The sequence below is a fragment of the Nothobranchius furzeri genome, chromosome 11 (assembly GCF_043380555.1).
Source record: "Nothobranchius furzeri strain GRZ-AD chromosome 11, NfurGRZ-RIMD1, whole genome shotgun sequence".
Classification (NCBI taxonomy): Eukaryota; Metazoa; Chordata; class Actinopteri; order Cyprinodontiformes; family Nothobranchiidae; genus Nothobranchius; species Nothobranchius furzeri.
Genome location: NC_091751.1, coordinates 36,271,764 through 36,288,367, shown reverse-complemented (window position 1 = coordinate 36,288,367; position 16,604 = coordinate 36,271,764). Strand labels below are relative to the sequence as shown.

At 40.0% G+C, this 16,604-nt stretch overlaps 1 protein-coding gene across 1 annotated transcript; it reads left to right on the top strand.

Moving 5' to 3' along the window:
• The first annotated feature begins 2,854 nt into the window (after window positions 1-2,854).
• On the top strand, window positions 2,855-7,860 carry ift57 (intraflagellar transport 57 homolog (Chlamydomonas)). The gene is made up of 11 exons (XM_015956545.3): window positions 2,855-3,210; window positions 4,131-4,305; window positions 4,526-4,644; window positions 5,014-5,104; window positions 5,355-5,423; window positions 5,503-5,625; window positions 6,351-6,422; window positions 6,616-6,747; window positions 6,827-6,889; window positions 7,397-7,463; window positions 7,547-7,860. The coding sequence occupies exons 1-11, from the start codon at window positions 3,056-3,058 to the stop codon at window positions 7,726-7,728; spliced, it is 1,248 nt and encodes a 415-aa protein (XP_015812031.1). The 5' UTR covers window positions 2,855-3,055; the 3' UTR covers window positions 7,729-7,860.
• Window positions 7,861-16,604: the final 8,744 nt, after the last annotated feature.

Sequence of the window (16,604 nt, the reverse complement as noted above, 5' to 3'; positions counted from 1 at the left end):
ATGACGACGATGACGATGATGATGATGATGATGATGATAAACAGACAAAAGGCTCTTTGGGGATTATTTCCTCTCTTGGGATTTTTTTCTCCTTCAAAGGAAAAAAAAGTTGATCAGCTGATTGTTTCTCTGATCAGTTATAACTCTAAAAAGATGTATTAATTAATTAATTCATTCCTTCACTCACTCATTCAGTCATATCAGTTAAAATTTGTTTCTGTTTTTGTGAATCATCTGATTTTAAAAAGAAGAAACTTTATTAAATAGTTTTGTTTTTACATCACCATTTTCTGACAGAAATAAGGATCTGAGTCAGTTCCATGTTTGACCTCTAAGATCTCCTGTAAAAGGTCAAAGGTGAGAAAATATTTCCTTTCTATACATCTTCATAAAATCCAGGAAGACATTCCTACTTTGAACAAGTTGAGGGAAATCAAACATTCCTGTAGCATTCAGTCTATATTGAGAAGACCGGAACTGATGGTGAATGATGATTTATTGAGCCGTCCGTATCATCAACCAACGTGAGAGCTAGGCATAAACAAAAAATAAATAAATAAAACATTTTCATCATAAACTAAACCATAATGCATAACTGATCACACTGGTAGCCTTTTCACGACTAATACAATCATATAGGTTCCCATACACGTTCCGTTTTCATAACAACATTCTGAATTATAGTCACAAACCTTGTTCCCCTTATCAACTGAAGCTAGACAGAAGTATTCTTCAAACTTTCTGTGTCTTCTTCTCCGTGAACCGTTAATAGTCCACCCTTTGCTCCGTCTTTACTTCTAATAGATTTACGTTTGCTTCTTCTGTGCTGCGTCTCCCTAGTTAGCTACGGTTGCTCTGATGCTGTCAAAATAAAAGCCCATACACCTTTGCCGTTAAAGAAATAGTTCACCTTTACAATTCCAGCTGAACGAAACGTGGACACGAGTCCAGATGAAAGCACAGATCATGAGACAGCCTGATGCTGAAGCTGCAGCTGTCGGTGCAACAATCTGAACAGCAGCCGACGAGAATGAGTCCTTTTACAGCTTTTTATCTTCAAACTGCTGAAACGTTTGTGGAAAACTCAGCTGAGCTGCATCAAGAGTCTCTGACCTGACTTCTGTTAGATAAACAGGTTTTCTTTGTGACTTCGTTAAATTTAGTTTATTAGTTTTTACATTCTGTGATGATCTAGCTGCTCCTGGGTCTGAAACTGGAAAAGTCAAGAGAAACCAAACTATTCCCACTTTTCCCAATCTGTCTTCATTCTGTCTGCAGCTCTTATTGGTCCTGATTACAGTAAAGAGCAGGCTGACCTTTGACCTGCCAACACAATCTCTGAACCCAAACTAACAACCTGAAAATGAAGTGGGCCAGTTGTGGTCCCGAACTGGGAGCAGAGCTCCTACAGGGGGATTGTGTCAGCAGGTTTGTGTTTTTCCTTCATGATGTAAGTCAGTCCCAAGTGCTTAATCCTCTTGGTTTTTTACTCTCATGTGTTAGAAAGTGTTTCTGACCAAGATAGGAGCAGTGTGCATGCTATCTACAGGTGGAATGTAGCTTTACATCACACAAAGTCCAGGATGTTCTCCCCTTTATTTCATCTAGAAGTCTTCTGCTAACTGACTCAGTTGACCACAATTATCCCAAAGTGTTGCCTTTTCTGTGTTTTAATTGGGTTTAAGTTTTGTTGTCATAAATAAACAAAAATCTCATCCAGATTCTCATGACTGTGTCTCTCTGTGAGGTGTCTGGTGCTTCTTGGTCCTCCTACATTAAGTTCTTTGAAGGACTCTTCTGAACCTCTGAGGCTCAGTGACCCTGGAGGCCCTACCAGGGTCTGATGTCCCAGACAACACAGCTGACAGGGTCCGGAAGCCCCTCCCCCATGGTAAGGTGATCATTTCTACACCTACATGTTCCTGTTCAGGGTCACACGGGGAAGATGGCGTTGGCTCGGAGGTGAGCTTCAGCTAATACTGTAGCACAATGAAGAGGTAACATTATGTTTGTTCTGCTCTAGAAGCAGCTGCAGTTGCTACAACATGGATAATATTTTTATAAAGGTTTCTGACGAAAATGACTAGAGGATTGCTGATGACTGATGTAAGTGATGGTTTGTTTTTGCTGTTGTGGAAATGAATTAATCAAAAGAAGGTTTTTGTGCAACATAGTAATGCTGAACTTGAATGAAATAGAATCAGAAACAATGCCATTGTGGGAACCTTTTGTGCTAAACCCAAACAAACAAAGTGAGACAATATAGGCTTATTTTGAAATTGGAAATGGATCAAATGAAAAATAGGTTTGCTCAACAATCAAGCTCCTTCTGCAGAACTGGACTCAATACATCAATGAAGTCAAGTAATCTTTACAATTTGGAATTTGATTCGGGTGGTTTTCTTTCATCTTTTTTTAACTGGTAAGTTACAGTAGTACTAAGCTGATTCAAACACCCTACTGCAGGGCTTTTCAATTCCAGTACTGGTATCCAGCACATTTAGTTTAACCCTGTTTTAACACACCTGCTTTCAATCAGCAGGTGATTAACAGGCTTCTGCAGAGCCTGGTGTAGCTGCTGCACAGGTGACTAGAGAAACCACTAAAACGTGCTGGAAGGCTGGAAATCGGAATAGCCCTGCAATGGTTTATTTATTTATTTATTTTGCTCAAAAGCGTGTAGTACTCGTGTCGCCCGCTGGGTGGTGGTGACGCACCTTGAAGTCGTTTGGCTAAATCTGAATCAAACCAGAAGAAGAAGCTCGTTTTAACAGCGATACTTTACGCTTGAATTGAGTTTGTCACTTAACCTGTTAGTTTTAATGTTGTTGCTGTTGAATAGACTTTTAAATACTTCCTAACCTAGCTTGAAAATAAGACACACTGGCTAAGGTTATCCTCCTCCACAGCTAGGTGGCTAGCTTCGGTTGCCTAACAACCGACAAGAAGTGAAACAAACCGCAGCATCAGAAGCGAGCCATCAAAATCGGACCGAACCGACCGCGTTTTGAGCAAAATTAACCTTTAAGGTGTTTCGTTGGGGAAATACCACGGAATGTCGGAGGAGGCTCGACGAGGAGAGGATGCGGACCGCGGGCCAGGTTCGGTCCACCAGGCGTTTGTGGTGATGGAGAACCTGCTGGAGAAGTTAAAGGTCCTGAACTACGAGGAGGAACTTCTGTCCAAACACAACATGAAGAGTCTGTCCAGGTGAGAAGAGACTGGATTCCTAATCTGGGTCTGAGCACAGTTTAGGTTTAATTTATAAACTATTTAATCTGACTTTTCTGTGTTAAACTTGAAAAGTGACCAGAATACAGCAGATTAGGAAGGCAGAAACACAAGATGGACAATAATTTTATAGATCTACTGAACCTGTTCTGTTTAAATTCTGTTTATAGCTTTTCCACAAGTTTTAACTTATAAAAACAAACATTTCTGTGTTTTGGTGTCTTTTTACATTTCCTAGAAGCTTTAAATGTGTCCTTCCTGTTGGAGACACCATGTCCAACACTCAGACACTGTTTTTGTATTCATGTCTATGCGTTTAGTTTGATTGTGCGGACATAATTTATTTAGCAGTGGGAAGCCACATAAACACACACATTATTTATTTGTTTTCTGCAGACTTCCAGTTTCCTGCTACTAGCTCAAACCCGTCCTCCTCTAATTATTATCTGATATCTTAGTATCACTCACTCATCTAAACCCCTTCATCCTCAGTAGGGTCACAGGGCGCGAGGGACACCCTGGACTTGTCTCCAGTCTATCACACAACCCGTCTCCCTCACACGTAGGGGCAATTGAGTGTCTCTGTTAACCTGACATGTATGTTTTTAGTCTGTGGGAGAAAACTCACACATGCATGGGGAGAGCATGCCAACTCCACACAGAAAAGTCAGATGGGATTCAAACCTGTCACCTTTTCACTACAAGGCCTCCATGCAGCTCTCAACTAATAGAATTCCCATGAAAGTGTACATCAGGTTTTAGTTCATTTTCTCTAGAGTTTTTGTTATATTCAGAACGTTCGGGGTAAAAGATTGTTTTTGACTCTAGAAATCTTACAAAATATACATTTATAAAGAAAGATTAAAAAATAGCATTTTTGTGTCCTTAATTCCCCTCAGACATTACTTTGTCTCCAGTCCATTCTTGGCGTCCAACTCTGGTGAGCAGTTCTACATGTTCACCATCATGGCTGCATGGCTCATCAACATAGCGGGTAGAGCGTTCGCCGAGCCTCAGGAGTACGACGAACCCAACGCCACCGTGTCCAACATCCTGACAGAACTCAGGGCTTTCGTACGTCACAACAAACTTTTCTCTCCCCTTGAATAATTTTGCGTCTGCTACATGAATCAGACGTTTTATTTTTGTGAAATTATCAAAAACAAGAGCTAAATAAATAAAATGAATAGTTTGTGCGACAATAAATTTTTTGTATTTTTTTTCTCCGTAACTCCTGACACCAGCTGCTATTAAAGCTCGGGGGTTTCAGGGTATTTATCCATGTCTCCATCAGGGTGTAAAAGTGGACTTCCCTCCCTCCAAACTCAAGTCGGGTTCAGGCGAGCACGTCTGCTTTGTGTTGGATCGTCTGGCTGAAGAAGCGCTTAAGAAGAGAGGCTTCACATTCAGGAGGTACGACAACGGGTCCTCCTTTATCTCATTACTGGGTCAAAACATCTATTACTGTCACATAAAACCCATTAATGCACGTTTATCCCTCTAGTCTTTTTCTGTCAGGAAACCTTTTTGGTTTTGTCTCAATCCCAGTTCACACATTAAAACGGATTCTCACAGATTTTGTCTGTTTTTGTTTTGATATTCGCAAAAATGTTTCAGCGATCAAACAAGTTTCAGTATGATGATGTGAAACTGCTTTTCAGTCGTCTTTGATGGTGACGTTTGTTGATCAGAGCAAAAACAGAAGAAACCTGCTTTTTGACACCTCTGCACGCTCCTACTGAGAGAGAGAGAGAGGATTTACAGCTGTCTTTCCGTTTTTAGGCCCAGCTACCCAACAGAAAACACAGAAGAAGAGTCTGTGATGGAGGACGACGCCGAGCTCACATTCAGCAAAGTAGAAGTGGAGACGATTGTACGTGTTTCTGGCTTATTTACCTGTAAACGAGTTTGTTTTTACTCTGACCAAAATGAACTGAAGTTAAAAACATTTCTGTTGAAACATCAGAGAGCGTAGTGGTGTCATGCTTTACAAACGGCGTGAAAAGTAAATGAAATGTTTCTGCAGCATCTTGTTTGGGAGCCAGGAAGAGTTGCTGCTGATTTTGACAGAAAACCGTTTCATCATTTTAAAAAGTGTAAATCTGAATGGTTTTGTTCCTCAGGAGGAAGCTGACGAGGATGAGGAAACCATGATGGACCTAGAGGCTCTGAAGCTGAGAACAACTCACACTGTGAGATTTATTTAGAGGAATGTTTGGAGTTTGGAAACCCAGCTTCCTTCTCACTGGAACCGGTTCTGTTGTCTAACAGGAAGCAGAACCGTCCTCCAAACCCGATGAGATTCTGGAATCTACGATGGAGGCAGCGGAATGGAACCTGGAGGTGGAGAGGGTCCTGCCGCTGCTCAAGGTCACCATCAGGACCGACAACAAGGTGCACGCTCGTCTGTGCTGCAGCGTAGCGGTTTTGTGTTTGTGATCCTAAGTTTTCTTCAGAACAGACCACAGTTCAGTCTGACAAGAGACGGTTCCTTAAACAGTCAAGGGTTTGTTTTTAGTGTCGTCCAGGTCTGGATAGGTTTAGAAAAGGAAATCAGAGTTAGGTGAAACCATCAAGTTTTCAAACTCTTTCATGAAACAGCTCAATTATTAAAAACTGAGTTAATAAAAGCATAATGTTTCTCTTGATGCTTTTGTAAGAGATGAAGCCAGAGTTCCTCCTGAGAGCTCAGATGTAACAGAAAATGTTCCCCTAAAGTTTATCTTAATTGCTTCAGAAGCTTTAAACCCTTTAAACATCTACACCTGGAAAAGTTTACTTTTTTCAGGTAAATTAAATGTTTAAATAATATTCTAAAATATATTATTAAGAATATGTTTAATTTAAACTCACGTATTTTTAGATTTAATAATTTTAGTTTATAAGTTTTCTAAAACCAAAAAAGTTGAGTGCTTCAGTAAAACAAAGTGACTAAACATCTCTACCAAGTGGTCCAAAGTCGATGTTGTTTAGAAAATAAAAGTTTAATTTCCTTTAAGGTAAGGAAACACCTGTTCCTGGACATGAAAATGTCCCAAAGACGGTCTGATAAAACCGACGAACGAGTTTGTAAAAGCAGATTGTGGGAGAACGCTGATGTTGTTCCTGATGTTCTGTAGGACTGGAGGATCCACCTGGGCCAGATGCATCAGCATAGAGACGGGATCCAGTCTTCACTCACAGAGGCTAAGGTGCATTCACTGACCTGGATCATTCATACAGCAGAGGCATCCATGTTCCTGCTGGGTTCACATTTCTCCTGTCTTTCATCAACAACAGAAAAATAAACCCAAGATGAACCCTGATCCTGTCATAATCCACATACAAAAAGACGATTTTAGACTGAAAGATGAATTTAACATCAGGAGTCCTCTCTCCCTGCAGAGCTACCTGGACAAGCTGCAGGAGGACATCGGAAAGACTCTGGAGAAGGTGAGCAGCAGAGAGAAGTACATCAACAACCAGCTGGAGCTTTTGATCCAGGAGTATCGCAGTGCTCAGGCCCAACTGAGTGAGGTAACCTCCCAAAGGAGGAAGTCACACCTCCAAAATAAAAGTTTTAATTTACTTGCTAAATCAATGTTTCTTTCATCAGGCCAAAGATCATTACCAGCAGGCCAGCGGGGGAGTGATGGAGAGAACCAGAGTTCTTGCTGAGGTCAGTGAATGCATCACCAAACACTTCAGTCAGATTACTATCGCTGAGATACTTTAAATTCTTACTGCTGTGGAAGCGACTGACGAACTCGGGATGAAATAGAAACGGTTAATTAAAATAACCTGGAAACTAGCAAACCACGAGTGTTATGATAAACAGGAACTTGTGTACACAAGGAGAGTGAGTTTGTTTTAGATTAGAAAGTTTCAGACAGGTCAAAAAGTGACATCATCATCATCTATCAATTTAGTGTTTTATCGAAATAATCTCCAAGGATCAAACTAAAACTGGGATTGTGTAAAAAGAAAAAAAAAAACCATTAAGGATACCAGAACACTTGTTCAGTCACAGAGTCCAACTTCCTGTGGCCCAACTAATCTCCGAACCATGTTTATCCTGTGAAATGTACCTGAGCTGCAAAGGGGGCGGGGCTATGTCACCTGGTTCACCAAAAACCCACTGATGTGTTTGAGCCAATAACCGTAGTTTGTGTTTTTCCTGTTTTAGATCAGTGAGGAGCTGGAGAAGGTGAAGCAGGAGATGGAGAGTAAAGGCAGCAGCATGTCCGATCGAGGTGAAGCAGGAGCAAACGGCTCTGGTTCTGTTCTGAGCTCACGTCGTTCTGGTCTGACTTCCTGTGTCTGTGTTTCCTCTCAGCTTCGGTGGTAAAGGTGAAACAGAGCCTGACCAAGCTGAAGCAGGAGGTGGATCAGATGGATGTGAGGATCAGCCTAATCCAGCACAAGCTGCAGCAGGCTAACCTCAAAGAGAAGTCCAACATGACACGAGACATGCACGCCACCACCATCCCCGAGCCCGCTGCTGGGCTGTTTGCTTAGCCACGCCCACACAACGGGCCCCGGCCGACACCTGAACACACCACGATGTTCTGAACTTTTTACCGGACCTGATGTCTCATGAGTCCTTACAGAGTGTAAAAACGTTTACTCCTCCAACAGAGCTGTTTTATAGGTGCTGGGCTTCGATGAGTCATGAAAACATTTAAAAATTGAACATTACCTGATATTAACTCTTATTTATTCTACTTTTATATTTACCTTTTGTTGTTTTAATAAATATAAACTAAGTTTTATACCAATAATAATTTGTGTTGAGTCTGAGTAGAATTTGTGAAATATGTCCACTAGAAGTCATCGTCACTCCAGCCAGAAAGACTTTTACATCGAAACTTAAAACTTTTGTGATAATGAGTTCATTTTCTTTTGTCATTAGAGATGGCTGAAGAAATATGACGACATCTAAATTCTAGAATCAGGTGATGTAGGTGCGTACCGGAAAACATTGCTCCCACTTTAAAATAAAAGCATATTTTATCGAATTCAATCCTAATCCCTCATCCAGTATATCTTGATCCCATCTAGGGTAAAGGATAATCATCTGTGTGTGTGTGTGTGTGTGTGTGTGTGTGTGTGTGTGTGTGTGTGTGTGTGTGTGTGTGTGTGTGTGTGTGTGTGTGTGTGTGTGTGTGTGTGTGTGTGTGTGTGTGTGTGTGTGTGTGTGTTCAATTCAAGTTTATTTATAAAGCGCCAAATCATGACAAGAGTCATCTCAAGGCACTTCACATAGTAAACATTCCATTACAGGTCAGTTCATTAAGCCAATCAGTATGGAAAAGGCTAGGTTATCCAGAGTTATCTCTGTAGTTATGCTGCTATAGGCTTAGACTGCTGGAGGACACATTGACCACTTTCCACACTCAACTACTTTCTTCTACAATCTGCTCTTTAACTGTACTATTTCCTCCTATTTCAGCTGTTAACTTTATTTTTTTCTCTTAAGTGTTTGTCTCCTCAGAAGAAGCTACAATGATGTTCTGCTGAGCCGTTGTGGCCTCATCATGGAGGGGGCCATCGTCTTGAACACTGCTGCTAACTACTTAAACACATATACAGTATATACATATATATATGTATATGTATATTTAACCCCCAGGAGTTGGGCCTGTTGACAAGATTAAATGTTCCTGTAAAACAGGAAAAAGATGAGACAGAGACGACAGGTGCTGTTAATCTTTGCCTTGTTCCCGCTGAATTGGAGAAGGGGACCCCTAACCCTGCTACTCTGCCTCACTATTCAAGGCGCCACCCTGTGGCCTGGTGTAATTGCAACCAAAAGAAAGACCAGCAGTGTCACTTATCCTCATTTCAACCATTACAGTTTCTAATGGGACTACCCATTGGTGTGTCACATATACATATATATGTACGTGTGTGTGTGTGTGTGTGTGTGTGTTGATGGTTGAGATGCAGCTCTCAGTGAAAACTTATGTATTTATAACTGAAACATGGAAAACCCCAGAGATTAAGTAGGCTATTATTGTTCTTTAAAACACTTTTTCTAGATTGAAGTTAGTAACTTTTGTAAATTAACCGTTAAAGAAACATGTTGGCGCTAAAATGATCTCTGTCAAATGGTGTTCAGTTTGATGTTTTTTAATGGATTCAGATTAAGAAATTGGTCAAAGGTTGCTGATAATAGAGACCAAAGCTGTGATGATTCCTTGTGTAGCGGTCTGTTATTTTGCATCAACATACTGGTTTATGCCTGAATGATTTATTGGTGAAGCAGTTGAGAAATTTGAAAAACAGACAAAAAAATTAAGAAATGAAAATGTTCAAATACCAGTAAGAGAAAAGTTTGAGCACCTGCCCCTTTTGTCCAAAGTGCCCTTTTTCCGGTCGTCAGATTTTACCGTACAAAACTGTTATACTGTGATACATATCGGGCACTAAACCATGCGGAGGCAGCCACCTCAAGCTCAAGACCTATCACTTTAGAAGTGGGGGGACACGGGGGGGGGGGGGGGGGGGGGGGATCTTTACAGTATGTTCTAATGGGAAACAGGCTTCAACACAAATGGTCGTTTTCTGCTTGGTCCTAGAGCTCAACCAGTGTCAATTTAATATAAAGTAATATTGTTTTTGGATGGTAAAAAGTGCAGGGGTCAAAACATGACTTTGGAAAAAGTGGGGGGACATGTTCCCCCCCCCCCCCCAAAAAAATTACGTCCATGATTCCACCTTCTCATTTCTGTGGCAATCAGAACTTAGTAGATCCCTGGCGCCTGGCAAATCCTAATTTCAAACAATACTCCTGGTTCAAACTGAGTAATACCCTAAAATCTAGAATTGACTTCTGGTTAATTTCTGCTTCAGTTATATCTCATGTCCCAGACTGCTGCATGTCAGCAGCTCCTCTGTCTGATCACTCAGTTATAAAGTTGAAATTTGCACCTCCTGGTGGTGGGCACAGAAATAAAGGCTACTGGAAATTCAATTCTGCATTACTAATTTCTCAGACATACTGCGATGGTATTAAATCTCTAATCACTGAAGTGATGGCTGATAACGCTAGGTCTTATGTGTCAAAATGGGAGTTTCTAAAATTCAAATTTCGAGAATTCTCCATCCATTTTGGGAAATCATTTCACAAAAACAATACACTAACAGAACTTAATCTAATTAAAGAAATTAACACGTATTGTAAGGCATCACCAAATGAAAGTGACAGACAAAAATGATTAACTCTACAAGGTAAGCTTGATGAAATGTAAATAAAAAAAGCAGAAGGAGCCTACATAAGATCCAGAGCTAAATGGATTGGGGGGGAGGGGGGGGGGGCAGCTTATTTTTGTCAATTAGAAAGAAGAAGGCAAGAAAGAAATTCAATTAAAACTTTATTAATTCAAAACCAAATATGTACTGATTCAACTTTAATTACAAAGGAATTGACCTCTTTCTGCAGCAAATTATACTCTGCTGCCTTCTCTGAGACTGATTCAAACTTTTTCTTCGACCATATTAATAACCTTGTCCCGAGTATAGATGATGATTTTGCAGAGTTTTGCGATGCTGATATTACTATGCTTGAACTAGACAGCGCGGTAAAAAAACTTAGCCTTAAATAAATCCCCCGGATATTTTCCTCCCACTATGAAACAAGGCTTAATTACTTTAATACCAAAACCCGGTAAAGACTCAAAAATCATAGGTAACCTTAGACCCATAACATTACTGATTATAAAATTGTAACCTTAGCCTATGCCAATATATTAAAAAGCAAATTAAACTCAATTATAAGTGACTACCAATCTGGCTTTATGAAAGGTAGATCTATTCACAATAACATTCGTTTGGTGATGGATCTCCTAGACTATAGTCACTTAATTGATGATGACGGTTTTATTTTTTTTCTCGACTTTTATAAAGCCTTTGATTCTATTGAACACCCCTTTATCTTTCAACGTTTAAAGCAGTTAGGCTTTAGAAACAAATTCTGTGCCACCATTGAGTCTCTGTATGATAATGCAAATAGCGCTATTTACCAAATGGAACGTCACCACGATTTGATATTAAAAGAGGAGTCAAACAAGGGTGCCCTATATCTCCCTTTCTCTTTATAATTGCTACAGAAATGCTTTCTATCTTTATTAAAAATTCAGATATTACTCTCTTGAATGTTATGGGATGTAATCATTAGCCAACTTGCAGAGGACACAACTATTTTATGAAACATCTAACAGAGACTCCTAAGATAATAGAAGCTCTTAATGTGTTCTCCCAGGCCTCCAGACTTAATCTTAATTTTTAAAAAATGTGAGTTAATGCCAGTTCATCAAAGTGATTTAATAGAAGCATATAACATTCCTATTAGGTCAACGGTAAAATACTTAGGAATGCATATATCCAAAGACCCAACTGAAAGGGAAAATTTGAATACAGTATATGGAGAACAATAGCAGAGTGTCAAACTAAACTGAACTCCTGGCTGTTGAGAGACATCAGTTTACTTGGGTGTGTCTTTCTCACTAAAATGGAGAGCATATCTAGATGTATCTACCCTGCATATTCACTGACCATTCCTAAAAAAAAAGATTAACCATTCCATTCCATTAAAAAGATCAACCAAATTAACTTTGACTATTTGGAGAAAAAAAATGCACTATATTAAGAGAGCAGAAATGACCAAAGAATATAAAGATGGTGGACTACAAGCTATTGACTTTGAGATCATTAATGGAACACTGAAAATTAACTGGTTAAAATCCTTCTTTAATAATAAAAGTTTCTGGTATCATATCCCCAGGGAAATCTTCAAAAGGTTTGGAGGCATTGACCTTTTGTTAAAATGCGATTTCAATATTAAAAAACTTCCGATTAAATTATCCCGGTTCCATCAGCAAGTCCTTTTATATTGGAAACTTTTATACAACCATAATTTCACTCCACACAACACGTCGATTTGGAACAATATATAAATTACAATTAAAAATAAGTCATTATATAAAAAGGACTGGATGGACAAAGGTATTTGGTCCCTAATTCATTTGACTGATAAAGATGGGCGTGTGATGACCCGAGAGAATTTCTGTTATAAACATAATATTACAGTTGATCAGAATTCATTCGCTTCCATAATAAGAGCCATCCCTATTCCTACATTAAATCTAATTCAAGAAATTGTTTCGAACTCTCATTCAGTCTCCCCTACTCTTCCTCATCTAGTAGTTGGAAACTTCGATTTCAAGAGTGTTAAAATTCCTAATAAAACAATTAGAAAAATGCTTGACGACATTTCACACCCTTCACTGCCTTTCAGAAATTCCATTAAACAAATTTTCTCCATAGATATTATATACTCGTTACGTTCTAAATACCTCAAATTTCCTATAACTCCAAAAGCCAAAGAAATCCATTTTAGAGTTTTCAATTATGTGTACCCATCTGGGGAATTCTTACGACAGATGTGGTTTTGATGCAAACAAGTATGTGTTGTGTATATAGAAACCTCGGTTCACTTATTTTTTCAATGTATTTACTCTGAAGCTCTCTGGAATGATATCCATGAGTGGCTAAGATGCCTATTGAACCCTTTTCTGAGAACGATGTCATTTACAGAGCCATTAGATAACACTGAATGGGACTTTCTGGTAAATAACAATCATTGTAGCCAAATTTTATATTCACAAATGTAGATATGGAAAAGTGAAGCCTAGATTCTATGCATTTCATAACGAGTGTCTTTCTTTCTCCAAAGCCCTTAACTTTAAGAAAAGTAAACATGCAATGAAACTCCTTAATCTCTTTGAAAAGTATGATAAGAAAACAAAGCCCTAACTCTTTGTCTTTTTTTTGTCTGTTCGTTTCTTTCACAAATATTCTTTGTTTTCCATGCAAAGTCTCTTTTGTTATTCTTCGCACCTGATCCTTGGGAATGTCAAACAAAGGAATTTATGCCATGTTGTTTGTAAATAAAAAAGTTAAAATAAAATAATAATAATAATAAAGTGCTTCTGTTCGCGATGGGTACCGAATTCGGTACTTTTTAAGGTACCGACCGAATTCCACAGTACCGACTGAGCACCGATTCACGTCTTTTGAAACGGTGCCTCGTTTCTGTACCCGTCCTTCATAACGAGAACTTGCCTAGACAGCTGCGCATGCGCAAGAGCGTTATGTCGTCGGTCCTTGCGACCAAGTTGTAAACAGAGCAGCATGGTAGAAAGAATGCACGCTAAATCTTGGGTCCACTTCACTAAATGTGATGGGTAACTGGGTGATGAAACCAGCGACAACGATCTAAGTGAGACATCCTCATCTTAATCTGCTCCGGTCGGTAAATAAAATGTTTAAGATAAGCTTGATATGTTAGCTTCCTTTCCACTAATGGTGCGTTCGTTTTCTCCTCGGAACTCCGACTTTCCAACTGGAAGAACATGAATGCACTGAAGTTTGGCTTCACTTTACTAAATGCAACGGGTGATTGGGTGAAGAAGAAACCAGTGACAACAATCTAAGTGTGAGGCATCATCGTTTTAATCTGCTCCAGCAGCTAATTAAACTTTTTAAAATAACGTTAGCTTAATAAATTAGCTTCCATTGCCACCATTATCAGCTAATGGTGCATTCGCTTTGTCCTCGGAAATTCTAACTTACCAGTAGGAAAAATCAAAGAAAAAGGACGGCAAAAGGAATGAAGCATGGACGTCATTTTTGTGTGTGTGTGTGTGTGTGTGTGTGTGGGGGGGGGGGGTGCCCCCCACTTTTTCCAAAATCAAGTTTTGACCCCTGCACTTTTTACCATCCAAAAACAATATTACGCTATATTAAATTGACACTGGTTGAGCTCTAGGACCAAGCGGAAAACAACAGTTTGTGTTGAAGCCTGTTTCCCATTAGAGCATACTGTAATGATACACCCCCCCCACCCCACCCCGCGTGCCCCCCCCTCCCCCCCCACACTTCTAAAGTGAAAATTACGTCCATGGGTGGAATTATGAGAACTATTCTGGCACTTAGAAGGGTATCTATCCAAATGCTCATCATAAACCATGTTAAAATCTCCTCCAACCATAATATTTGCACTTGGGTATAGTTTTAGATTAGTGATATTATTAGAAAGTTCTGTAAGTAACAGTTTATTTTGAGCTGGGTTGTTAAAGCCATAGATATTAACAATACAATACTGGTCATCAATATCTAAAACACAGATTAGCCAGTGACCATTGATACTAGATTTAGAAGCCACTAATTTCCCAGGAGAGTTACAAAATAGAATGGCCATCCCCGCTGATTTGGTGGAGCCATGGGCAAAAAGGATTTTATCCCCCCCATTGATTAACCCAGAATTTTTCATCCTCCTGTTGTGAGTGTGTTTCTTGTAATAAAATAATGTTCGCTTTCTTGCTAGCAAAATAGATTAACATTGATTTTGAAAACTAACTAGCAACTTCTAGAGAACAATAATAACTTCAAACGACTTTTGGAAAAGTCAGCAAAGAAAGAACATAAGGCTCAAAAAGGCACAAAAGGACATGTGAGGGTCAAGTCCCTTCAACATCTTGTATTATTGGACCATCCAGACCTTATTTAAATCTTTGTAGTCTTTAGACCGTAATTTTGTGACCATCAATGTAACCGTCTCCTCCTCTGTAATACGCCCATTTTCCAGCCGCCCGTGCTTGTTGTTAGGCCACAGCGCCATCCGAGCCTCCCTGTCAGCTTTGCAGAGGTCTTCAATAAATCCGATCCCCAGTTCTTTGCAAATGGAGGAATCGTTGGTCATCTTCCACAGCGCATCATGGTGCATCCTTAGTGAGAACTGGACGAGGACATGCCTGGTCCTGTTCCCTCTTCTCCCTAGCTGATGAGCAGAATCCACAATGTGGTTGATGTTTGGAGCCCATTCAGGGGAGATCTTTTTCAGCAAGTTTGCAATCATTTCTCGCACGTCTTCTCCTTCACGTTCCTATAATCCTTTGACTCTGAGGTTCCATCAGCATTTGTACCTCTCTAACTCCAGGACTCTTTCCATTAGCATGGCGTTATCCTTTTTTTTGACTGATACCTCTCGCTCCATGGTTTGTAGCCGTGTTTTACAGGCTTTGATCTCCGTTGCGTTAAACTCCACCTCTTTAGCCATGCTAGCAAGCATATTTGAGTTGTGTGACTTATTTGCGTGCGGAGGTTCTCCACTTTATCTGTGAGCTTTTTTATCGCTTCAAGAATGGCCTTCGTACCTTCATCTGTAGTCTGGTCCTTCATTTTGGAGGTTGGTTGGTTCTTTGTCGGAGAGAAGGGGTCTTTCCTTTTGAGGCTCTCAGCCGAAGTTTCCATCCTTGCTGCGTAGTTGTGGTGGGTAGCGGCCGTGTCACGGCTTGAAGATGGTTTCATGGCTTAATTCTTTCTTAGAAATGAATTCCACAATGACATAAGGCTTGAAATATCTGGTGAAGACAACTGGATGGTCAAGTTGTTGAATAACTGGGACAAACAGACAGCATTCAGAATTTGCGATGCACCCGCTCCGCCATTTTGCCCCAGCCGAAATGACTCTACAGAAGCACATTTATAAACAGAAATGTGAAGTCGCCATCTTAAAAAAAACAGGAACAGCGGTTTTGTGTGATATGCTTGTGTCAGGGACTTGCACAAACCAGGCAGAGAAGCACTGCCGATTAGTCTGAAAACTCCATTTTGCTTCAAAATTAACATGAACTTAACCTAATCAATGTAAATTAGTCAGCGTGACGCCAGCACAAGACACACTATCCCATTTCAGAAACACCAGGTTCAACTTAAATAGTGGCTGATCAGACCACTCTACATACAAGAGGGGAACAATTAACATACAATTAACACACACATCCTCACACACACACACAAACTAACCAGTCTAATCAATTCAGGTAACTCAAATAACTAAATCATAATTACAAACTCCCTATCCATAACAGAAAATATCTACATTAAATCAAACACAAGCATAAACATGAATCTCCCCTCCCTTGGGAGTAGGTAGATCCCAGGAGTGCTGATTAGGCTTCCTGAGGAGATGAGCTGCAGGTGTGAGACTCCATGGGCAACTCCAAGTCACTGGTAACTCAAATAGAAGTACAACATTAACACATGCATTCATAAACAGAAGACTGGTTGTGCGCACGTCAATCAGTCATCCTGGACAGAACACAGAAAACAAACATTACCAGAAGACCATGTCCCTGAGGTGACAGACACTGCTGTCACAGCTGGTCAGCCACTAGATGGTGCCATTGGATAAGAGAAATACTCCGGAAAGAAGCTGAATACACGTTGATGCTTTTACTTTGAAATCCATGACCGGCATCTTGTGTTTTCTAGTTTGACCACTTCCAGTGTTTCCTGTAGGCGAGGCTCGAGACAACTGCGGACTTCTG